At 33.9% G+C, this 27,337-nt stretch overlaps 1 protein-coding gene across 1 annotated transcript in view; it reads right to left on the bottom strand.

Annotated features, from left to right (window-relative positions):
- The window catches only part of KCNH7 (potassium voltage-gated channel subfamily H member 7), a 166,461-nt gene extending 139,338 nt beyond the window's left edge, over positions 1-27,123 (bottom strand). Inside the window, exons 1-2 of the mRNA XM_037044579.1 lie at positions 26,973-27,123; positions 6,868-7,296 (exon numbers count right to left, since the gene is read on the bottom strand). Coding sequence (XP_036900474.1) covers positions 6,868-7,296; positions 26,973-27,069 — 526 coding nt within the window. The 5' untranslated portion in view covers positions 27,070-27,123. The remainder of the gene's footprint in view (positions 1-6,867; positions 7,297-26,972) is intronic.
- Between the last annotated feature and the right edge of the window lie 214 nt (positions 27,124-27,337).

The raw sequence follows: 27,337 nt of genomic DNA, 5'->3' as shown, positions 1-27,337 counted from the left end.
GCCCAAGGGGAATAAACCAGATGATCTGGGAAAACTTCAAAATGCATTCCTAAATTACTTATTTTATTTTGGCAAAGAAATTGTTTTTGGTTGAGTTAAATATTGAAAAGTTATGCATTTATATACAAGGTATGCATTTTGTATACAAAAAAGTGTAGAAAATTGTCTTTGATTTACCGAAAGTTTAATTTAAATGTGGTTTAGAAACACCCCCCTCCAAATTTAGAAAGCACAATTAATATATTGTCTTATATCTAATTTGTATGTTAATTGCTTTGTGAAAATCTTAAGGAGCCAGGCACTGAAATATTTTTTAAATAGTTATCAAAATCAGGGTCTCAACAAATACTGAAGATTTTGGAGAGCAAAAGTATATGCATTGTTTATAAAATTTGCACATATTTTATCTAATTTAGAGCTTTAGGTCTTTAACTTCATAAATATTAATGTATTAATCTTTCTACAATGATTTAGAGTTTTCTAATTCCAAATTCTAAATTTTATGATTCAAAGACTATTATTATTTAAAAGTGGGGGATTGAGGAAAAAAGGGTTAGAGATTAAGTGGACTAGTTTATGAGTAGAAAATAACATTGTTATAGTTTGAATGATAACTATGTGATATACTAGTCTGGAGAAGAAGTGAGTTCAATTTGCTATTTATTGAGATAAAATTAGATTCATTTCCTACCACATTTAAAAGATTAGAAAATTAATGCCTAATAATTTATTAGGCATTGTTAAATTGTTAAAACTAAAGCCAGTCATATGTCACAGAGGCAAGTGGGTGAGAACTGTTTGTATTCTTTATTGTTTCTTGAGATTATGTTTCTTGAGAAATCACCACATGCAGCTGACACTAATTTGCTTTCTTTTAGAGATCTCAGGCCAAGGATATTGTAGAATAAAGGTGTACACAAAGCCCATCTTGCTATTGGAGTTCACCTACACAGGCCCTATCTGAAGTGCCTAAAAATAAAACTGGAGTGGAAGTTGCCACAATTCTCCTTATTTTCAAATTACTCTGGGCTGCTGACCAGAAAACATCTTTAGTTTTTAGTGGTATTAATTCATAACGGTCACCAGCTCTGAATTAATTAGGGAAGCAATTGAGAAATCAATATTTGAAACTTCACAGTGACTGAAGTAGCAGTGACACAGGGAAGAGGTCAAAACAGAGAGTTCTGAGTAATGAGAGTTACTGATGGAGACGTGTCCATGCAACACACATGCACAGACGGGGTCACTGTCACCACACGCATGCCCACAGCAGCATGCATGACCAATGTTGAAAGACTAAACCCCACAAGTTTTTGATTTATGAGAATATATTTTGTGATTCCTTATATCTATTATGATCTAGTAGAAAAACAGAAGTGAGTTTCAAATTTTTAGCCAAATCTGTATTTATCCAGAGATATCGCTCAGTGAAACAATAATCGACAGTAGCTGTAGGTCATGCCAGTGATTTCAGACTAAATAAGACACAATTAGACACGATTGAAATGTAGTATAGAAAAATAGAAAGTGACCATCATGCATGTACAGTTTACTACTACAGTAAGCTTAAAACCATACCCCCTGCCATCCAGGAACGTGAAACTAGTTTTAAGGAAACAAAAGAGGAACAAGTAAAGTGATGTTGTCATGTAGCATTTTGCTAATTTTATTTAATCTGGAGCTCAAAAAATGTTGGGTTTTTTTTTTTTGCTAAAATAGGCTTATGTGCCTCTGTCACACTGTAATATATTTAGCTTGATATTGGTATCTTTCCAAACGATTTAAATATTTAGGAAGTGTTCATTGTCAACCTAGGTTTATGCTTCTTGCAGGAAAACGTTCATAACATGTCTGAGGAAGGAAGAATGTCTCCAGCCAAGTCAAGCCATTACGACTCCACCGGGTGCCTGGACTAGTTAAGGGCAGCGCAATGTTGCATCGAACAGGGCATACAGCAGGCAAGTTAACATGCCAAGTAAAGAGGCACTTAGAGCATCAGATGTTAAAATTTGAGTTTGTACTTTACCTTTGACAGTGCGACCATTGTCTGTTTTGAGCACATGGGGTGAAAAAAGAGAGAAACATAAAAAGACTAAAATTATGTTATATACACTGAATTACCTCTGTAAAAGCAATCAGAGAAAACAATGTAATGCTTGAAAATTTATCTTCGAAATCAACAGCATTTTGTACTATGCAACCAAATAAAATGCATATGCTAGAAATAATATCTGCCATCCTAAGCATTCATGTTAAAATTTGTGAAACATTTATCTCAATTTAAATGGATTTCAAGGTGCAGATATTTTAACTATGGCAGTTTGGAGAGAGGCATGCCCAGCTGCCTGCAGTTGTAATAAACACTTTCAACCTTGTCAGAGGCCGATTTTAGTGTTGTTTCAACCATCGCTTAAAGAAGGACTATACAACATTTTGCATGTTAAGTAAATTTTCATATAATTTCACCTAGTATGTTAATAAGGAAAACATTTTAAAACAACAGTTTACCTTATAAACCAACTTTCATTATTCATCACAAATTTATCATCTGTCTCTCCCATAGATACTTTTTCATGTATATTTTGAAAATACCAATTTGTTCAAAAGAGTCATTCCTAGGCAAAAATAATTGTGAGAAATCAGTGGGACATTTGACTATTCAAAGGTATATGAGGTTTTTAAATTTATGTTGTCACAGTGCACTCAGTATAATACCTAGATTATTTAGGAAATTTGTTTATAATAAAATGAGCTGTTTTCAAATCTCAGAATGGAATGCTTTATGATTTATTGGCAATCTGACTCTTTGGTATATATTTGCTACTAACAAAATATGCATTACTAGTTTTGAAACGAATAAGCTTAAAATAGATGAAGTCATGTGGAACCATTCAAGTATATCCAAGATTTGAAAAAAATCAACATTTGTTGACATCTCTGCTAATACTGTGTATATTTAAAATCTTGGGATATATTATAATTGTTTCAAAGCTTACAATTGAAGCAATTTTCAAAGGTGTGATATATGAAATTGCTAGTGTAGACATTGCCTTGGACAGAGATGCACAAATAAAAGTGTGACTTTACATGGCAACTCTCTGCCCATTTCAAGGGACCATTAAAAAAGCAAATCATGACAGTGGAAGAGAACTTAATTATGTAGAATTAATTGTCCCCATCAGAAGCTAGGTACAAAAGTCATTAGTAAAGTAACAAGCACTTTCAAGAGTTTAGAAATTATAATTCTTCTCACCAAACCTGAAAATTACACATAAAATTTTGCAAATTTCAAAATAACTGACCAAAAGGTAATTATATAGTTAATGTTGCTTGACATTCTAAGGCAGAGCGCAGGGTCCACTGTGCTGGTTCTAACTCGATGTGCCTACTAGTCCTCAGTGACAGTGGAGCGTAGATGCTAGAGTAAGCATTTCGAGTCTTGTAGCGATTTGACACAATAATTTTACATCTTTCAATCTAATAGTAGAAAAATTGGTGTTTATATTTTATATGCCTATTTTTTAAATTTTATTTTTCTAGTAATGTGTTTTTATTATATTTACAAATGTATTGGTACATGATGGATTAGATACAGAATTCTGGTGCTCACCACAAATGGTCGGAGAAGTGCAGTTCTAAGGAACTTGATAATGTAGATTAAATGAAAGCATAGTATAAAATATTTGCAAATTATTTAAAGTTCTATAAAGATAGCCAATATAGGAGAAAATATTTCTTTTTGAAATAGGAGACAACAAAATTTGGTGCATGTGGGGTTTAACCTGTTAATCAGTTATATGAATTCATAAAACTAAAATTAGTTTTTAAAGTTTTCCATCTTCCCTTATCAGTGGCTCAGTTTCTAAACTATATCAAATGGATAACATGAGAAAGTGTAATCTTCTATGCTAATCAGTGATTTTGTAGCTAAAGTTATTCTAAAACTGAAGAACAAAAAATGCCCTCTGACTTTACTAGACAGTAACTGCAGCATCTGTGAGAAAGTGATCCACTTTTGGAGAGCAACATACTTAGGTGGGGGGAGAAAATTGGAGATGATCTAAATAATTCACGTCCATGTATAGAACTCACACGAGAAATTCAAAAACATTAAATCGTCCTTTCCTATAATTGTATCAGTAACTGTGCACTAAATGGAGATCACATAAAATAGAAAACAATAAAGTTAAGTCGTGAAATCTGATCTAACCTTCTGATCTAACTGTCAAATCATGGGCTAAGTTTGTGTCTGTGAAATGCACTGATTATGTATCACTTAATATTCAAATCCACTGTTTCTGCATGTTATTATACTGTAACTCAGGTTCCAGGCAATAAGGCTAATCTCGGAAGAGTCAGTATAATTCCTAAACATGACCACACTAATTGGATTGACTAACTAAAATATACCTTGGTCATTTAAATTACTATGTTGACTTTACTGTTTTTTAGCCACAGGTGCCACTGCTTAAAGATCAAATTTCAGAGCTTTCATTTGCTCTGGAGATATCGAGCATGCAATTACTATAGGGCTTTAGATTACTATAGGGATAATGATCCAGTTTCAAAATCGTCCTTGATTTTTTTCCTTGCTCCTTTTGACACTCTTTGGGCTACAGATTAAAAAGGATGTGCTAATTGCTCTTTGACCATATAGAGTTTCTCAGAGCTATCTCAAAGCAAACTGTACGTTTCAGTGATATTGATTTTTTTCTTTGATTTTTTTCCTGCCATTTCATTTTCTTTCACCTCTTCTGCCTTCTCTACTTCGCTGTGCCCTTTAAACATGGCTCTCCACATGATTCAATCCTAAGATTTTGGTTGAAATTTTAGAGCATTATGGAGCAGGTAACTAATTTTCTGATGTGGGTACTTTTGAAATATATTTCACAAGCATGGCCCTCTCAGTTTTAAGCAACATTCATTGGATTCCTATCATGACATAGGCAATCGTTCTGGATATGAAGGCTACAGAGCTCAACATGCCAGCACTCCTATGCTGGAGGAGCTCATACCAACATAGTTACTTGCTCACATGTCTAACAGGGAAGACACAGACATACAATGTAGAACAACCTAGACTGCATTAAATGCTATGATATATGCAACACTACTTTGCACGGTCAGGTGTAAAATAATTTAATTCACCTAGTTTGAAAAGCAGAGTGGGTTCTTATGGCTTTGGGACTGAGTTGGAAAGAATATTCTTGGCAGAACAAAGTAACGAGGCCAAGAAAACGAATGATACATTTTTGGAAAAAGGCAATTAGCTTCTTGTAGGATTAAAATACAATACACCGGAGGGGAGGGAGCTTTGCAGAGGCTGTCAATGAGGCTTAAAAGCTGGTGTGACTAGCTGGCAAAATGCTTAGCATGCTTCACTCAGGAGTCCCAGAATCAGATAAGTTTTAAGAAGCAGCAAGATGAGTGATGTTGGACACTCACAGGAACATTGCAGAAAGGACAGTGAGTCTCTCAGGAACCCAAATCTATAGGATTCAGAGACAGATGTATCTATGCAACAGGCACTCGGAATCCTGCACCCCCTTGGAATGGTTCAGTGACTCACCAGACCCCTTCTACAGAGAGCTTTTTGTTGATCTATTACAGTTGCCCCAATTTTCCCCCATTGCTCTCCCCTACCCTGCCCACCTCCAGCTCCCACGGTCAACCCCGACTCTGCAGAGCAGGAATGAGGTAAGAAAACATGAGTTAATTGTGGGTTTAAAGTCCAGATCTAACACTCTGTAACCTTGAACTAGTTATTTATTTAGAACTAGTTGTCCATGCCTCAGTTTCCTCATCTATAAAATGATGCTTACTAATTGTTCTTAACTTCTAAGGTTATTATGAGAATTAATGTGTATCAAGCAGTCGCATTACCTTTCACATAGTAAATACTCGACAAATGTTATTCATTATTGTATTAATGATGTATAGCTTTTGTCATTGCTTTTTATAAATCTGCACTATCTCTACTTGCTAATATAAGTATGTGAAAAAGAAGGAGCCAGGGAGAAATAGGAAAATTCTGATTTCGCTTTTCAAATTGGTTCTGAGACCAAGAGTTTTAGGATTTGTTTTTTTTTTTTGTCCCCTAAACTTTTCCCCATTTCCCCACCTATTTCTTCCCTGCCCATAATCAATTTATAGCTTCCTGATTACTCATTTCATACACCTCTTTTTTTGGAAAGCGTTGGTCAATAAAATAGTTTTGTGATGGCACTCCACTGTTTCTGCCCAGAGCTTGACTCTTTGCTAAATATAACAAAATTAATTATGTTTGAGACAGTAGTGTCATGACTAAGCATGGTGTTATATTGCACTTTAATTCATTAACATTCTATAAAGTAGGCAGGTAATGGTTATCATATTATTGCAGAAACACAGTTACAGAGGCTAGAAGAAACCAAATTATTCCCTGGGGTTCAAAGAGGAACTCAGTAACAACTCTGAATGTGGGATTTTTTTAAATAGCCTTTACCCACTTTTCTTCCTCTAAGGCGGTGATTTTCGACAAGTGTGCAGCAAAAATTTTCAAAACATACGATACCTGACTATTTAGTTAGGGGCACTGACCTCTTTTCCCTTAGATCCTCAAATAAAAAATTGACAACATCCAAGACAACAATAGCTCTCTGGTGTGAATGAATAAAAATTGTACCTATTTTATGGTCAGATCTGCAAAAAATACATTTTTATGTGTCACAGAATTTTAGCAATTAGTTTATGTGTCATAAGGTGAAAAAGATTAAAAATTGCTGCTCTGAGGAGTAAGGATTAATGTCAAAATTAAATACAATATGAAAATTCCTTTTCATTAGCAATTAATTTGTGTTTTCATATTGAGAAAACCCACAAACATACCTTCACTGGCATGTCGGTCTCTAAATATGTTCTTGGGGTGGACATTGAAACCTTCTATATCATGAACTGAAGAAGCCCTCCGTATACTACAAATGCTTTCCTTCGATCTGGAGTGAGTCAGCTGGGAACTTGACTGCAGCATGTCAGGGTAGAGTCGGTCCCATTGCCTTTTGGGAGAGGAATGGTCGAGAGGTCCAGATATATTCACCAAGGGGGAACATCTGCTGGGTTGTATCAAGGCTTTCGTATCATCTGCTTCAGAGGGGCTGCAACTTTCTTTTGTAGGAGACTTAAAGTGCTTCATGGCTACTGAGTCATCGCTGTGTTTAGATGAATCAACCACTACCACGTCAGGGTCGTCTTGTGGTAAGGATTGCTTTCTGTAGGTGAGAACTCTCAGACCAGGGAACTTGAACCCAAAAAGTTTCCCTAAAGTAAAAACAGAAAAGAGCATTATTATAAGACAAAACATATAAAACAAACAAGGAAACATTGGGCTCATATTTAAATGACATGTAAAAAGAGTAATTCATCAATAGTTTACTATTGGAATTAGGAATGTTGTAGAAAACATCTGTAAGGGAAATATAAATTATCACATTAGTATGAGAAAGTAGCAATAAATAATTTTTATCATATTTTTGATAGATATTCTCCAGTGGCATGAAAGCATTATTTGAATAACACAAAGTTTTCTGTTTTAATTAATTAAAAACATATATCCACTGTACACCCATTCTTTAAGGGGATTTGAAGCGTATAGCATAGTTTAGAAAAAAAAGAAAGGTTGGGTCACCATGTGTGAAAGAACAAACACAGAAAATATTATAGTGTATTTATAGGTGTGTGTCGGGGGGTCACTGTATTGCCAATAGGAGGAGAGGGTGTGAGGTGGGGGTGAGGAATTGGCCTGACACATCTAGAAGGTTTCTATTGGATAATGATGTGAGTTGAGTGTGGGTGGAAGAAGTGGGGTCAGCTCTGTATGAGATGTCCCTCATTCCATTGGGAATTCTTGCAAGACATTGGTTTCAGAGAGAAATGTATGCTAAAAATAGGAATTTCTTTTTCCTGATTTCTTCACTCTCAAATCTGAGAATATGGCATGAAATGTTATATACATATCTCAGAGTGGATAATAGTTAGAAAAGGCAATTAAATGTAAACATTAAAGTGTAGGTAATAAAAATTAAAATATTAGTTAATAAATACATTAAACTCACTGAAGTAAAAGTCCAAATTCAAATGAGTATATCATTTTTTATTTTTCAATTTACCAGTAAATTAAAAAAAGTAAAACATCCAGTGTTGGCTAAGAATGTGGGAGAGCATTCTGACATTCTGCTGGGGATTGCAAATTGCTATAGATTATTTGGAAAGCCATTTAAAAATGTCTATTAAAATGAAAAAAATGCTTTTCATTTGACACAGCAATTCCATTCATAGAATATTACAAGGCACAAAAACTAGACACAATTTGAACACTCACTAAATAAAGAATGTTTGAATAAATTATGGCATTACTATACTTTGAAATCTTATAATATTCTTTAAAATGCAACAATATTTACATTTTTGATTAGAAGGAAGGTTACTCATATATAGTGTTAAGTGAAAATGCAAGTTTCAGCTTCATTTGTTTATGATAATACTATTTCATTAAAAATAACTAATGCCTGCCTCTGGTTCCGGCCCAGAAGGAGGCATAGATAGAAAGCCTTCACTTTCTTGCACAACCAAAAGGAGGATAACAACCAATCTAAAATCAATAAACAACCAAAAGCACCAGAAAATCAAACTGCATAAAACTCCAACAACCAAGGAATTAAAGGAAAAAAACAACCAGAATAACCAGACTAGTAAGGTGGGCAGACTGTGCAGGCCAACTCAGAAAAACCGTGGTGTCCCGGAAGACCACGAAGGCAGGGGTGGCTGGCAAACTCAGTGAGCTGCATAGTGGGGACTGACTTAAGGGGGAAACTGACTTAAGGGGACAGCTGAGAGCTGACTGTGGGCTACAGTTGGGGTTGCTGGGTAGGAGCATGAGAGTTGAAAAGTGCACACGAGACTAGCAGGCCAACTGCACTGTTCCCTCTCTGGCCCCTCCCCCAGAGGCAGCCCACCAGGATGGTTTCTCTGCCTGGGATGAATACCTAAGGCCCTGCCTCTTACAACTTATCAGCTGTGCCAAGACAAAGAAATATGGCCCAAATGAAAGAACAGAGTGAAGCCCCAGAACTAAGGGATGAGGAGATTGCCAACCTATCTGATGGAGAGTTTAAAGCTCAGATAATCAAAATGCTCACAGAACTGACTGAACTGGGTCAAAAAATAAAAAAAATAAATGAAGGATACCTAAAGTGGAATAAAGCAAAATATTCAGGGAACCAACAGTGACAGGAAGGAGACCAGGACACAAAGCAATGATTTGGGACAAAAGAAAGAAAAACATCCATCCAGAAGAAAAGGAAGAAACAAGAATCCCCCCCAAAAAGAGAGAGAGAGAGAGAGAGACTTAGGAACCTCTGGGACAACTTGAAATATTCCAATATCTGAATTATAGGGATGCCAGAAGAAGAACAACAGCAAGAAATTAAAAACTAATTTGAACAAATAATGAAGGAAAACTTCCTCAATTAGGTGAAGGAAATAGACTTCCAGGAAGTCCAGGAAGCCCAGAGAGTCTCAAGGAAGTTGGGCACACCAAGGCACATCATCAATTATTAAGTCACCCAAGATTAAAGATAAACTGAGTATCCTAAAAGGAGATAGTTACCTACAAAGGAGTGCCCATTAGACTATCAGATGATTTCTCAAAAGAAACCTTGCAGGCAAGAAGGGGCTGGAAAGAAGTGTTTGAATTCCTGAAAGGCAAGGACCTACATCCAAGACTGTAAGATTGTTCTATCCAGCAAAGCTTGCGTTTAGAATGGAAGGGCAGATAAAGTGCTCCCTAGATAAGGTCAAGTTAAAGGAGTTCATCATCACCAAGCCCTTATTATGTTAAATATTAAAGGGCCTGATCTAAGAAAAAGAAGATGAAGAAATATGAGCATTAAAATGATAATGAACTCACAACTATCAAGAAATGAACCTAAAAGGTAAGAAAAACAACAACAGCAGAAACTAAGCAAACAACCAGAACAGAAACAGAATCAGAGAAATGGAGATCACATGGAGGGATTTCAGTGAGGAAGGGCAAGGGGGAAATAGGGGGGGAAAGACACAGGAAAAAAGAAGCATAATTAGTAGGCATAAAATAGATGGGGAGGGATAAAAAATGGTATAGGAAACAGGACTCAAAGAACTTATGTGTACAAGCCACGGACATGAACTAAGTGGGGAGGATGCTGGAGGGTTGAGGGTCAGAGTGGAGGGGGGATAAAGGGGGAAAAATTTAAAAAACTGTAATAGCATAATCAACAAAAATACTTAAAAATAAAAAAATAAATAAAGCCTATGTCTGTCTGTATAATAGTAGAGAAGGATGTGGAGGAACATACTCCAAAGTTTTAATGGTGTTTGGTTAAGTGGGTTTGGAAGTGGGGAAAGTATAATGTATTGTGTTCTTCTTTGTATATCTCTATTGTCTGTTACATGGAGCATGTGTTCTTTCATAAATTAAAAAAAAAACAAAACTAATAAGGTAGAACTTCTACCCCTAAAAGAAATAAAAGGAGAAATGATATTATATAATTCAAAGCTTTTCTAAGAAATGTCTACAAGAAAATGCAGTATCCAATTTCTGTTGCCAGCACAGGAGGGTAGGGAGGGCCACATCACCACGACTTTACAATGACGTGTTGCCCTTCCAGTTAGTCAGCTGGTGTCTTTGGTTTACTGACTTATATTCTCTAAGTGTCATGGACACCATCATCTTTAATATATTCACTCTGATATTTTTAATGCTTTGAAGATGATCTTGAAACATCAAAGAACACTCAAAACTTTTCTGCATTTTGTTTGAGTATACTCTTCTAGAGGATGGTCTCAGACACACATATTTGCAATTCCATGTTTAATCCAATGACTCTTAAATATATAGCTCTGAACTAGACCTCTTTTTTTAGTTTCAAACCTGAATATCTAATGCCCTCAACAGTATCATCACTTAGAATTCTTAAACACCTCAAAATCTCATAGCAAATCCCATCTCATGATCTATCATTCCAAGACCAGGCAGTGTTTTCACCTGGGCCTACAAGCCCGAGGTTTGAGTGTTATTCTAGTTACTGCTCTCTCTCACCTCTATCCCCATACCCCATCAGTCCTCTAACTGTGTTTATTTCACCCCTGAAATATCTTTTTAATGATAGTCTCTAATTATAATTATTTTCACTTCTCTCCTATCCGCTGCTCTCACTTAGGTCTAAGCTACTATTTGTTCACCTTATTTATCACAATGGGATGCTATTCACTTTCCATATTGCATTGTATTGTCCATCCTTCAAAAATTTTCTCATTTTTCAAAAAAATGCCCTTTTGATCATGTAGACTATCGTTTAACCTCTCACTACTCCCAGTAACTCCCTGCTTGGGGATGAAGACAACACTTACATCCACTCTGCAGCTTTACCTTTCTTCCCTTGCCTCTTAGGGTCCAGTCACATGGACTTTATAACTTTTCAGAGGCCTGTGCTTCCCCCAGGCTTCCTTGTGTTGGGTGCTTTTTTACTCTTCCTCTTTAATACATCCTTTGGGTTTTAACTTCGAAGTTAATTCCTCTGGGAAGCTTTTTCTTCCGTCTGAACTGGATTAGCATACTCTTTGTAACTTCCAATATCAATACAGTGGATTAGTTATGCACTTGGCTTTCTTATTAACATTCTCCTGTTTAGCAGACTGTAGACCTAATAAGGGAAGGCCCCCTGTCAGTTTTGTTTGCCAAAACCTAGCTCTGACCAAATGTTTGAGCATACTAAATATATATTTACTGTAGAAAAACTAGACTATTTAATTGCACTGACCAGTTTAATTAGAGAATCTTAGCCTCCTAGAAATTTGACTCCTATTTACCAAAAATGATTGATTGAGTTGAACTTGGTAGCTCATGCAAATAGTAAACTGTACACCATGTCCTACATAATTGATAGGACTCTTATTATACATTTTATTCCTTTTCACAGGTTATTAATTGCTACCATTCTGACCCTAGAGCACACACAGAAGTGTTTTCAATTCTTCATCATCTAGTAAATTTTATGTAAAATACCTATTACAGGACATTTTAGAAGTAAGCAGTTTAATTTATTATTGTAAGCTTTCATTTGTAAGCTAGTGGACTAGTAGTTGTTAACAGTGTCAAATATAATGGAAATAGAATTTATTTTTTAGGAAAATACATGACACATGCATAGACAAACATGAAGTATCTTGAACATTAAACTCTTGATTAATAAAGTGCAAAAGAGAGTAATCAATCTGTGCAAATAAGATTAAGTAACAGCACATCACAATAACTGTTTTACAAGCATTCTCACATAATTCTACTACCACTTCTATTTGCTCAAGTAAATTGCCAAGTTAAGAATTAGTGAACTGTATCAGAATCATTTGATTAGTTTTTAATGCACTTAGAATTGAGTAATAAAGCAGTTTACAAATCAATTTTGCAGGCTTATTACAAATAAACTGAAGGTCAATGCCTACTCTTATTTGTTTTTTTACTGCTTTCATTACTGTCTTGTTTTAAAAACAATCCACTGGGTTTTTAAATTAATGATCACACCAGACATTCAGTTTGTTTCTACAGTTTAGTCATGTACAAGGTGGTACAGATGGTTTTTTCTGCACCACTAGGTTAATATGACCATGTTATATTGCATTACAGATTTAGCTGTCTAACTGCTGTTCATCCGGAAAGAATACACACTGAGGATTTTGCTTAATGCTAGCACTTTCAGGCATGAAAAGGTCCTGTTAGGGCCTTAACACTGGAAAAACACTCTTGTAAGTTAAGTCTCTACTTTTTATTATATCTGTATTCTAACTTGTATAACTAAAATAGATACTGTTTATTCTATCTACTAAAATGTTCAAAAATCTGAAAGAAGAACAGCCAAATACATTTTTTAAAAAAAATTCCCGAAGGTAAATATAAGCATTGATAAACTACTTACATGAACATTGTTGTGTTTAAATATACTACTTTCATACAATAAGATACTATATAGTTTCCAAAACACATGAACCTGTAAGTAACTACTATGACAATGTCTTTCTCTGGACATGTCACTTTTGTAAAGCTGATGAACATCAATTTGGAAGCTGCATCTTCATGTCTCCTGTGTCATATTGAACTAAGAGCTTTTTACTTCTCAACCAAGAAGACACATTGATATTCTCTTTGTCTTTGTTTCTGAGTTATGCCTTGAATTATGACTTTAACCAAGTGTGAAAAGATGTGAACTACTTGGCCCATGATCAAATAGGAAATCAGGGTAAAGTCAGAATAAAACAGTAGTTTCCATGATTTAATTTCAGTGTACCCAAAATTTGCTGTTTACTTGGACCATAAATACCCACTTGAGAACATAATGAGAATCATAACTCCTCTAAATAAATGTAGATAAAGGCATACAGGCAATTTCACTTATTATCTCACAGTTTGAATAATAAACTCCCTATCCCAAACCCAAACCCTTCCATAAACCTCCCTTAGAATCCCCTGGGATTAGTTGACTCCTAATATTACTTCCACTTTTGACTTTGCTTATATCATTGTGCTAATCACAATTCTCAAAAATTATAATGAACTACATTTCTACCCTCTCTCTCAGAGTAATGAGACTTTATAAAATGGTTTTGCTAAACTTCTCTAAATTGAGAAGATCTCATCAATCTGAACTTTCTCTGTCTCTGTCTCCATCTCCCTCCTTTGAAAGCTGGTTCTCATTCTACCAGAGTCTGACAGAAACTATTGTGCCAATTTGACTTTAAATAATTTTTCTAGTAGGAATATACCTAGGAATGTTAGAAACAATATTTCTCACAGAAATACAAATATTTTTGAAAAATCTTTCATGTATGTTCCTAATCACTGAATTTCCTCATAACTATAAATTTACAATCATTCCCTCAGTTCAATTTCTCATCATTTCTAAAAACTCTTAGAACTTAGGTTATCCAATAACTAAAAGCCAGTTTAATGTAAATTAAGGCATTTTACTTTTGCTCGTTTCAGTTTAATTGAATTAAGGACTTAAAACTAGAGAGAAACTCAAGTTCAAGCAGTCATGTAGGTCAAAGAGGACAGTGGGGTAAGGAGAGGGCTTGTTTGTGTGCGCATGTGTGTGGCAGCAGGTGAAGCGGAGGGTGTTATAAAGGCCGTAAGTGGGGACATTGACCTTTACAAAGAATGAGGGGTGGGAAGAAATGTCTGCACTCGGAACCTTGGAAACAGACTGTGCAGAACATTTCATGGGTGTTCTCAGAAGGCATGCCTATCAGGAAGGGGGAAAGGCAGGACTGAGCAAATGGAAACCGTTATGCAAATGCAGCTGACACTTCAGCAGGTCCTCCTAAAGCTCTGGAGCTGGAGACCCCTTCAAAATTACAACAAACTGAAAGCAGGGTATCGGGACTTTGTACCATTTCACCACCTGTCACTGGCCAGAGCCAGGCCATGGGAAGAGCCATATCCTTGGGTAAGGCAGTTCTCTGCCTTTGACAATTCTCAGTGAGGGGCAGAACCATGTGCCCTCATCAGAGGACATTCCAGCAGCATGGTTCCAGCACTGAGGGAGGTGTCAGGCTGCATGGCACAGTGCAGAGGGGAAGGACAGCCAGCTTTTGGTAAAAAGCAACAACAACAAAAAACCCAAAACAATGATCTAAATTAAGTCTACTATCAACTATTATCACACAAAACAAAGATTTTTGAATAAGTGTCAATCTACCTTTCTGAAATCAGGGTATTCAAAAGTCTGACACTTACTGGAAGCCTTAAAATCATTGTGATTTTTTTCTCCAGCAAAAGAGTTTCAGGTGTGAAAAGAAACACAACTCTAATTTCTGAGTCAGAGAGAATGCCATTTCAAATTTCATGGGAGAAACAGGGAATATACTCAACATGTCTGCCTTTTCTTTTTAGGGAGAAAAGTATTGTGGAGGAACCCGGAAGGCAGAGTCCTTCCTACTCCCAACTATATAAGGAGGTATACGCTGTTGTCCACGGGTTGCCAGAGCAACTTTGACCACTGTCAAAGAAGGCCGCAGACAGCAGTAGACTGGGAAAAAGTATCGTTCCATGTGCACCCAGTGCTGGATTAGCTAACCTGAGTCATGGGTGACAAACGGAGCAAGTTGGTTCTGGTATCAGTGACAGCACAGGACTACCGGGGAGTACACCGGCCTAGTGAGCCTGAAGCTACACATGGGACTCTTCGAAGAAGCAGATGTGGTGAGTAATGCCTTGGAAGATGCAGACTTGTGGGGTATTTCCAAGGCTGAGAGCAGAGAAAAGGCAAGATCTTACAATAAGGCAGTAGGAATAGGACCGGACTGTGATCTTGAAGCAATGTGGGACCTGATCCAATAGCGCACAGCACACCAGTGTGGCAGTCGGCGAGTCAAGGCTGCAGCATGTGTGAGATCAAGTGCAGGAGCTGCACCAGCAGTGAACCTCTGGGACAGGCTCACAAATGTCTGAGAGGCACCGCTTCCAACCTGGCCAGGTCATATTATATATATATAATTATATATATATAAATATAATATATATTATATATTATAATATATAATATAATTATAATTATATATTATATATTATAATATATAATTATATATTATAATATATAATTATAATTATAATATATAATATATTTATATATTATTATATAAATATAATAATATATAATTATATATTTAATATATATAATATATATACACACACACATACACACCCACCCACCCACACGTTATTCAGATGCACATATGTATACATACACATACAAACATTTTATATATTTATATGTATACATATTTTACTGTATATATATATATATGTTTAAAGATATACATGTATACATACATAAAATTAGGTTTCTATGTGATAACTGCTTAATAAATCAATGATTTACCCAAACTGTTATTTTGTTTCTCTTCAATTAATTTTCTTCCTTTTCCAAATGCCAAGTTGAACAATCTATTTAAGTTGTGTGAAAAAAAATAACATCTTTACCTAGACTGACATAGGATGACCAAGTGGTTATAATATTGATAAGGACTCTATTCATGGAATATTCTAAATACAAATGGCACAAATGCCAGTTACCCAGATGTGTGAGTAGGGACCATGCCTTATTTAGGGTTGTTAAATAGCAAAATCTTCCAAGTGGTATCCAAGTAGGGACTCTGGTGTGGATTTACTGGTTTAAGTGATCATTAACTTTCATGGTTAGTGAAGGGATAATGCATACTTCTTTCCAACCAGGAGGGATTTTTGATTTTAGAAATATAATTTTGCTCAAATCCTAGGGAAAATGATATAAAGTTAATTGTAGCCTATGACTAAACTTTTCCATTAGCAACCACATTATGGGTCTTTTTTCTAAATCAAATTTATCTTTAAAAAGAGGAAACTTCCAAACACAGAATAGAAAACATTGGCTATGTTGTAAAAATTTTAATTAAATTCATTAAATAGTAAATAGTTTCTAGGTAATTTTTGTTGAGGGAAACTCTATATTACTATAGAGGCTCCTCATCATTGAATTAAAGGATGACTTTCAGCTCCACTGGAGAATAATAAAAACACTGTGAATGCCCATATATAAACCAGCTATACAGAAAATTTCTTTGTTCCTTAGTGAGGTCTGAAAATTGAGATACAAATTTGAGGGAGTATGCAGCTATTCAGGAAAATATGTATTTTATGTCAAGTATTTATAATATTGAGTCCAAAGCACATAAATACATTTTTAAGGGCTTATATTACCTAGATAATTCCCTAAATTATCAACTGTATTTTGTGTGTGTAGATGTAGCCTCAGCCAAAGCTTTTAGAGTAATTCAAACTGTTATTTTGGTAAGAATGAAAGTAAAATTCTGCCTTGATTTGGGGAGTATAATTTTATTTCTTTCAAAGATAATGGAAGATAATTACAGTAACTTAATAAGGTTAAATAAAAAGTTCCTTTTTTAAAATTACTGTAAGAGTAAGAAACTATAAAAATTTATTTTATTAAATTCTTACATTTAGTTCCATTTAAAATTTATCTTTATAGTTTTATATAAATATTAATTAACTTAGACCAGTAGTTTCCAAAATTTAGTGGGCATCAGAATGACCCAAAGAGTTTGTTAAAATATGGATTGTTGAATTTCTGTGTTTCTCCATCAGTTCTTCTGGTGTAAGACCCAAGAACCCGTATCTCAAACATGTTGCAGGGTGGTGCTGATGGTCTCACACTTGGAGAGTCACTGACATAGACAATCTGGTGAATGCTGATTCAACAGGGAAAAGAGCTTAATTATTCAATGTAATAATAATATTTATTTCTTTATATATTTTACAAATATATATTAGGTACTTACTATTTGCAAAATGTTGGGGGTACCTGCTATGAACCAGAGCTGAACAATTTAAAACAGAGAATGCACTCACTTTCTCTTTGGAAGTATATTGTTCAATTAATAATTTTTTATTTAAAATAAGTTTTTCTGTGGAAAACAGTATGGAGTTACCTCAAAAAATTAAAAATGGAACTGCCTTACGACCCAGTGATTCCACTTCTGGGAACATAGCCAAAGAAACCCAAAACACAAATTTGAAAGAATATATGGACCCCTATGCTCATTTCAGTGTTATTTACATTAGCCAAGATTTAGAAGTAGCCCAAGTGCCCATCAGTAGATGAGTGGGTAAAAAAGTTTTGGTACATTTACACAGTGGAATACTTTAAAACAGAAGGAGCTCTTAACGTTTGCAATGGTATGGATGGACCTGGAGAGAATCATGCTAAGTAAAATAAGACAGTCAGAGAAAGACAAATAGTATGTGATTTCACTTACATGTGGAATCTAATGAGCATACTAACAAACAAACAAACAAATAAAAAAAGTTTTCTCAATTTCTCTTAAGAGATTTTTAACAAATTAAAATATGTGTATTTTTTTGTAAGTATGTAAACCAGACTGATGATTCTCAATTTCTGCTATAAAAGAGAAGAAATACAAAAGGTTAATGGTCAAATTAAGTCAAATTAAGTCAAAAGGTTAAAGGGTTAAATTAAGTCAAAAGGTCAAAAGGTTAAAGGTCAAATATACTTGTAAATAACTTAAAATGAAACTTAAAAAGTACTTTATTTAAAATAATAAAAGCAGTCTTTTCTTAAATTTGACAATTAATTTTTTTCTTATTTTTGAAATTAATAGTGTAAGCTAGAAGAACACATAATTTGGTTATATTCCACATTGTGTAAATATTTGATAGCAAAAGATACATTAGAGCAAAAAAAAGGGAGAACTAATTTTTCCATTGCTATTATTGCCTTTAGATGTTTCCTCCTTCTTGTTGGTAAGAAAAGTACACTTTTCTTTTTTAGTGTATGTCATTGTCATTTTTTTAGATTGCAATGTTTTTATAGAATCTATTAATGAGATAAAACATTTAATTATATCTTTTATTTGGTACATATGTTTATTACATAGAAATTTGTTGCCTCAGTTGTGTAGTGTTTATCAGTTTGATAGATATGCCTGTCAAAAGTAATCCTTTTTCTTGTACTTGCTTCATTCCAAGGTACATGAGTCATCTATCTGCTGCTGGTCCTATATCATTGACACAGAATCAGTTTGTTAAAAATTAGTTTTTCCAAGAGAAAGTGGTTCGCTTTTCTTGTGTAGAGTTCCTAACCCTGAAACTAAATATATGGATTGAAAAATGAGCCACCACTTCATTAACTAGAAAGCAAATCTTTTGGTCCCTGAATTTACTCAGCCTCATTTATCATAATGGCTTTTTATGATCCATCTTTTCTATTGTGTGTTTACCTCCTTTACTCTTACTTAGTATTCTAAATTTAACAGTTCATTTTATTTGTGTTTCTTGTGTCATCACTTCAAAGTTTTTCCTGTATTTTGTCTACAATTCAAGAGAAGGATTTAAATGTACAGAAACTCACACCTTCTTGGTTGCCTTGTCCCTATTACCCTCACTTAAACCCCACCACTTGGGGGCACACGAGCACATACACACTGTTTATTTAGATAATACAATAAGTATGTTGAAGGTAAGATATTTCTGCAAAAAAAAAGATGTCTCAACATTTGACTTTCTTTTTTTTTGTATGCTTGTTAGAGAGGCTACTCTGGGAACAACAATGTTGTAAATAGTCAATAACATAATTTTATAGTTATAACAAGTTATACTCGAAGAAAAAGTTAGCAGGAGTTTGCCGAAGATTAGACATAATACAAAGTAGAAATTGTATAGTATTGGAAATTAGGAAGCATAATTTGTCTCTCACTTTTTCTGCTTGATCTAGCAATCAACTCATCAAAAACTGACACCAAGTAAAGGGAAATTTAGTGTGTAATGATAGAAGGGTATAATCTAAACCCAATATACTGGTTGTAAATAACGGGCCTTTGTAATGTTCTGGAAACAATTTTATCTGCATATTTGTACTCTTTTCAATGATTCGCTGTATGAATGACAGCTGCAGTGTAGGGAAACCATTCATGTTCACAATATAAGAAATGATCTCTGCTGAATTTTCTATCGCTTGCGCATGAGCTGCTATTTTAAGCACAGTATAAAGTAGCATAGATTATGTAGTATATCCTGGGAGGTTACTATAGATACTCCTGATACGACTTTCTCTTTTTCACTTCCATCCAATTTGACAAACCATACAATATAACTATCCTATGGAAAAAATGAAGACTGTGTGAAGACAGTGAAGAAACTAAACTAGGTATTTCCCAGACAAATGATCTTATTGACATTATGATCTAAATACAGGCTGACATTACCTAAAATATATTCTCAGGAATCATTCAATGATGCCTGAATTTGTTAGAAAAAACACAAACTCATAACTGTCAGCAACTTAAAAGAATGAAACTTTGGTATCACAATAGTTTCTTAATAATACATCAGTTTGTTTCTATATGTGTTACTAAAGAGACTTACAAATTAATGATTTTGATAGAGAATTTTCCCCAACTGTGAGACTATTCAGAATATTGGCATCATATTAAAATATCTGTCCCAATACGGCTTTAACAGAATACTGTGCTGACATTTACACATACCTAAGGAAGTAACTGATACTGAAAAAATGCTCATCTGGTGTATATTTGATTTAGTAGTATAGTAAGGTTTATAACATAGGATTTTGAGACTGTTGTTTTTAAATTTCATATATATTTTGCAATCTGAATTTATATACAATATAACAGTTTCTTTTTTGACATATCAAAGTTTGTAATAAGGCTTTCACCTTCTCACAGACAATGACAGATATGTAAATTCCAACTTCCTCATCAATCCCCCTAAAAATCAAAGAGAGCAATAGGGAGTTGAATAAAAATGCTCATAAACTGTGCCTAAAGAATTATTGGAGAAAGAAACATTACAAACTTGAATTTCCACACAGGTGTGGAAATAAATACCCAAATTCAGCAGAATGGAGCACACTGCAGTAGAGTTAGGCAGAAACTAAGTGAAAAAAGTGGAATACAAAAGTCTCCTTGGAGTGATGGAAGATACACAGAGTTTACCCTTAGAATATGAGGGCTGCACTCTGAGTAAAACGTACTGAAAGCAGCTTAGTGACCTGAATGAACAGAGCACTGGTTGGTAGAAAGACAATAGGAAGTGCTTTGAAAACCCCCAGAGAGCAGACTCAGAAAAGCACTACTTCTTGGAGAGGTGGAGGAACTTCAAAGGTGGAATTGTCCCTTGGAGAGAGGGAAACAAGGACACAGCTGAATAGAACATCCCTTTACTGGTCCCTTTGCTGATACAAGAGGAAATAGAAGAATCAGAAGACAAAGCCCCCCCCCCCAAAAAAAACCAGATACTGCCATATACAGATGTACCTCAGTACTTGTCATCTTTAGAACTTGTCAAATCATTTACTCATCCCATTTTGATGAGAAAAAAAAGAAAGTGTTTCAGCACTTGCTTGAGACTCATCACACTTGAAACGCTGTCCTGCAAGAGAAAATGTTTCATTGTTCTGTAGTTGTTGGTTTTGGTACTCATGTGAGTTACTGAATGATTTAACGACAAGTACCAAGGTACACTGTGTTTTAAAGGACAAGCAAAAAACAACAAAACAAAACAAAACATCCAACTCCTTATAATGTATAAATAGCCTTCCAACTAAAAAATTAAGAAAACACTCACATAAGAAACTTTTTCTGCCCCTAACCAGATTTCTTGTTAATGCTAGTCCAGCATAAATAGATATAAACAAGTAAATTCTAATAGTTGTACAAAGATATCATAGGATAAAACACAGAAGGTGGAAATAAAACACATTTTGTAGAGAAAATTATGCTAAAATTGTATTATGAAACAGAAGATAAATATAGCACACAAAAATGAATTTAAGTTTATTTAAACCACCAACTTGAATAAATGAAGTAGATTACAAATCAGGAATTTAAAAACAGTAAAAACTGAACAAACAAAAATGCAAAGGGAGAAGTAAAAATATATATATAGGATAAATTCAGGAAAAAAATACGAAAGTCACCTAAAAATTTAAGACCACATTATGAGCTCCCCACAAGAAATAAAGGCTGAAAATGATGGAAGCCAAGAAAATAAAACAGAAATAAAAAGAGGAAAAAGGATATGAAAAACAGGTAAAGAAGGTCCAACATATATATTATCTGATTCCCTGAAGAAAAGCAAAAATAAATAATATTCATGTATAATTTAATATTATATTTTATATACTTTATATAATATACGTTATATTATATTGAAGTAAAATATTAATGTACCTTTAATTATTTAAAGTTATAAATACATTTCCTGAAATAAAAGATGTATGTATTGTATCTGGGAAAACTGAGTTGGAAAACTGATTATTATCTGAATAATCAGATCAAGACATATGCTAATAACAATTTTAGACTTTAAAAGTCTCTCTTGGTTTGATTGAAGTGTATTAAATTCTACTATTACTAGTTAATTTCTAATATTTTCTGAGACTCTGAGAAATATATAAAATCACAAAGGACTATCAAAAGACTTTACATTAGCAACATCTGAAGCAAGAAAAGAGTGGAACAATATCTGAAAGATTCACAGGGCAGTAACATGTGAGCCAAATATATCTACCTAAGTGTTCTTCAAGGGCAAAGGTTACAGAAAATAGTGTTGAATGTGAAAGAACTCTGAAAATATTTTACCCATGAACATTTCCTGAAAAGAATAAACTTAATCCAAAAGTTATACAAGTAGCGATGAACCCCCAAACTGGAATTATCTTCTGGATAGCAGGCCTCTTGTAGTACAGGCTTCCCCTGCTAGGTGATTGTTCTAGAAACCTATCTGTATCCGTGTAACAGCTGGTGTTATTGCAAGAGGCTGTATTTGGCTTCAGTGAGTTTTTTTGGAAGATTCTTTCAACCCATTTGCCCATTTCATGATGGGTGATTTATGAGAACAGCTGCCCACACTGACTTTAGTGTTCAGCAGTTTTTGATCAAAAATGGCATGACTCCTGTGCTCCACCTGCCCTTTCACCTAATCTTGCCCTGAATCATATGTTTTTTTGTTTCTCCAGAAGAAAAAGCTCCTCAAAAGGAAATGCTTTGCCAATGCGGAAGATGTCAAACAAAAGATGGCAGAAGCACTAAAAGGCATCAAAATTGACAAGTTCAAAAACTGTTTTGAGCAGTGGAAAAATTTTCTGATAGGTGTATTGCATCAAATAGAGGGTACTTTGAAGGTGACAGAAGTTTAAACACATAAGAATAAATATACAATTTTTAAATAAATAAATAAATAAATAAATAAATGTTTTGGTGTTCTTCCTTATATTTAGGAAAACCTTTGCAAAAAGAGTAGTGTTGAGTATTGCGTACATTTCATTAGAAATTTAAAACAATAAAAAATGAGAGATAAGTATGTAAACATTACAAACTTGATAAGCTAAAACCACCACAACCAATCAAAATGAGAGAAGAAAAAAAATAAACTCTTCAAATGTCTTTTTGGTGCTAGGAAGCACTCAAACTGTATAATTAAAATTGACAAACTAAATGGTAGAAGGCTAGGTGTACTTCAGAGTGCAAAGATAAGCACTAAGATCATATTATTGAATAAAATCACATGGTGAAAAGAGGAGAGAAAAAGAAATACAAGCTAATTTTATCCTTGCTTATAGTTAGGAATGAAAATACATGAGAGGAAGCAGAAATTATGAAGGCCACCATATAAATTTTTATAAATAAAGATATAACCACTAGAAAAAATATAAATGTTGCTAAAAATTAAAATGAAAAGACAGAAGGCAAAACAAGCAAAACATGCACTGTGAAAAATAGCTAAGAAAAATAGCAAAAACATAACATACTTAACAGAGAACATATCACTATTAAAAACATATTAGTTATAGGCCTGGCTGGTGTAGCTCAGTGGATTGAGTGTGGGCCTGCGAACCACACGATCCCGGTTCGATTCCCAGTCAGGGCACATGCCTGGATTGCAGGCCAGTTCCCGGCAGGGGCAAGTTCCCAGCAGGGGATGCATTAGAAGCAACCATACATTGATGTTTCTCTTCCTCTCTCCTTCCCTTCCCCTCTAAAGATAAATAAATAAAATATTTTTAAAAATTCTCTCTACAGAACAATTCTTGAATGAAAAACTAAGAAAACAAAGTTTAAACATCTTTTAGAAAAAAGATAATAAAAATACTACATGTCTGAATTTATAAGGTATATCTTACCCAGTGCTTATAGAAAAATATCAAGCCTATGGTCATACATCAAAAAACAAATTGAAAGGATGAAAATAAGTCAGTGCAAGAAAAGAGCAACAAATTAAGTTGATAAAAAACAATAAAAATAGAAGAAAATTTATGAGTTTGAGAACTAATAGAATTAATAAACTAGTAAAAATTAGTTCCTTGGGAAAGAAATGCACTAATAAAAACTTTTAGATAGAGGAAACAAAAAATAAAAGAATCAATAAATGTCACAAAAGAAACAAATATAGGAAGAGAGGAAATCTTAAAATTATCATAAAAGACCACTTTGCATAATTCTGTTAAAATAAATTTTAAAAATCTATATGAAATAATTTATAGAAAATAAAATTTAGCAAAACTGATACTTGTTGAGCTGAATAATTTGACTAGACCAACCTCTGGAGGAAAAAAAAAGAAATTTGTCAAAAAACTACTCCACAAATAAATACCAGGCCTAGATCATTTTGCAGAGGTATCACACCTAACTTTTAAAGGTAGATAATACCCAAAGTATTTAAGTAGTTTAGTAGCACAGAAAAATAGAGAAGAAACTCCACATTATTTTTGAAGGACTTATAATATTGGTACCAGTATCTGATGAAATTTAACATACACACAAAAAATTACAGAATCCCTAATGAATAATGGTGCAAAAATTATAATTTAGCTTTAGATAAATTAATTCTACAACACATCATAAAATGAAATACCTCATGTCCAAATGTGGTTCCTTCCAGAGTTGAAAGGGTAATTTCAAATTAGTAAGTCCCATTAATAAAATTTACCATAAAAATTAGAAAAGAGAATAGTGCACTTATTCTACAGATGCCAAAAGGCAACTTTAAAATTTCAACACTATTCTTAATTAAAATAACTCAGTAGAAACTTACTTAAAATTATAAAATACATTCAACTCAGCCTACATGACATCATTTCCATTATTTGGGAACACTGGTGATATGAACACAAAAATTAGAAATAAGGCATGATGCTCACCAACAACATCTTTTAAATGATACATTGGAGGTAATAGACAGTGGAATTAGACAAAAGACACCTATTAGATGTATAAGAATTTTAAAGCAAAGCGTAAAGCAATTTCTATTTGACATGATGTGATACTTGAAAAACTCATGAGAGTCAATGTATAAGCTACTGCAAACTAAGAAATTTCACTAAGATAGTATGAAACTACTCAAAAAATTAGTAGCCTTAAAAATATAAAATAGAAGATTCTATTTATAACAGCAGCAACAACAAAAAGTTAAATATCTAGTAGCAAAATGAACTAGAAATAATTTTCAAACTTAAATTGATTTTGAAATAAAATTTGAAAATACTTCCAAATAACACCCCAAAATTAGACTTTAAAATGAAAATCTATAAAATATACAAGTTTGCATAGAATGACTCAACATCATAAAGATTTTAATTTAATATTAATTTATAAAATTAATGTGAATCTAATAAGAATAAATGAGAATACTATAGGGACTTTTTCTATCTAAATATTTTGTTTCTAAAGTTCATATAAAATGTCAGGCAAGAAATAACTCCAAATCCCTGAAAATTAAAATAAAAAAGAACATTTCATATTAGATATTAATGGCATATTTAAAAATGTGTGACCCTACCCTGGCTGGTGTAGCTCAATGGGTTGAGCACAGGCCTGCGAACCAAAGGATCATGGTTCAATTCCCAGTCAGGGCACACGAGTGGGTTGCAGGCTTATTCCCAACAGGGAATGCACAAGAGGCAACCATACATTGATATTTCTCTCCCTCTCTCCTTCCCTTCCTCTTAAAGATAAATAAATAAAATCTTTTTTAAAAAATGTGTGATCCTGACCTGGCTGATGTGACTCAGTGGATTCAGTGGTGGACTGTGAACCAAAGGGTCGCTGTTTCAATTCCCAATCAGGGCACATGGCTTGGGCTGTGGGCCAGGTCCCCAGTAGGGGCTGCTCAAGAGGGAATCACACACTGATGTTTCTCTCCCTCACTTTCTCCCTCCCTTCCTTTCTCTATAAATAAATAAATAAAATCTGAAACAAAAAAACTGTGATCCTGAAGGAAAAAATAGACCAATAAAACAGAATAAAATTGAGGAACATATTAAAGTACACAGGAATATGGGATAAAGGTGGCATCTCAAATTACTAGTGAAAAGATAGACTTACTAATCAATGAAAAGGTGGACTGCCATTGATAAAAAATCCTGAATAAAATTTATACCTTGTACTATAAACCAAGCTAAACTTAAATGCATCAGAGATCCTAACATATAAAATCATACAATTTCTAAATTAAAAATAAATTTACAGACTTGGTGTAGTTAAAGCTTTTCTAATGTAATTCAAAAATTCAGAATCAACACGGTAAAAGGTTGATAAATTTAGCCAAATTGCAAAAAAGGCTTTGCATGGAAAAAGCAGGAAAAAGATTAAAAAAAAACAATAGTTGTTTGCTGAAGAAGTGATTTGCAATTTATTTTTAAATTTGAAAGAACAACAAAAAACCAGTTGAAAGTACATATAAGAAAGGGACAGTTGACAGAAAAAAAATGGTCTATAGTGCTTAACTATATGAAGCTTATTCAAAATAACAGAAATGTAAACTAAAACTAATTCAGATACTACTAACCTAGTATGACACAAATCAGGAAGGCTGGGTCACTCTGTTAGTATTACTTTGGGGCAAAGGTCTGATATATTGCTTATGAGAATATAACATAGTTCAAACCATAAGGAGGGCAGTTTGGCAGCATATAAAAAATTACATATGCATCTAAAGTTTGACTCAGGAATCTCATTTGTAGAACCAACTCTGAAGATGCTTTATTTCCAAAATATACAGATACATACATGAAAATATACATGCACAATGTATTCTGGCATTATTTGTAATAGCCAAAGTTTGGCAACAACCTAAACATCCATCAGTAGGAGAGTGGCTGAATTTACTATGTTACATGCAAGTCAGGTGGCTCTGAAAGCAGCTGATTGATTCTGTAAGGAATGAAAGTGTAACGTCAGCTATGGCTTTTTGCACAGAATATTATTTTACTTAAAGTGTAAATGTATTTTAAGAATTGAAATATGCAAATAATGTATTAAACTTATTTCAATAACAATATAGCAAACATTATGTACATGTTACTTTTACTTACGGTTGACAGTTTTGATTGGTAATATTGGGTTTACTCTCTCTGGGGAAGCAACATTTTCCTCATCTGTCACATATTCAAAATTAATGATGAACATCATAGCCACGCCCTCTTGGTTTTTCACTGGGATTATGTGAGTATTGCAAATGAAAGTGGACCCTAAGGAAATGAAAGATGAGAGTTAGGTTAAAATATGCCAACATTTTGAAGTATTAGTAATCAAATTTTAGTAAAACCCTATAAACTTTTCTAAAATGGTCACTGAAATTAAATATAAAATATTTTGATTTTTTTCACTATAGTATGATTTCATTAAAATAAATAATACAGGTATATGGGAAACTTTCCTATCATGGATTTGCATAATC

Source organism: Sturnira hondurensis, unplaced genomic scaffold (assembly GCF_014824575.4).
Source record: "Sturnira hondurensis isolate 20B ecotype Veracruz unplaced genomic scaffold, ASM1482457v3 Scaffold0004136, whole genome shotgun sequence".
Taxonomy (NCBI): Eukaryota; Metazoa; Chordata; class Mammalia; order Chiroptera; family Phyllostomidae; genus Sturnira; species Sturnira hondurensis.
This window is presented reverse-complemented; position numbering and strand designations above follow the sequence as displayed.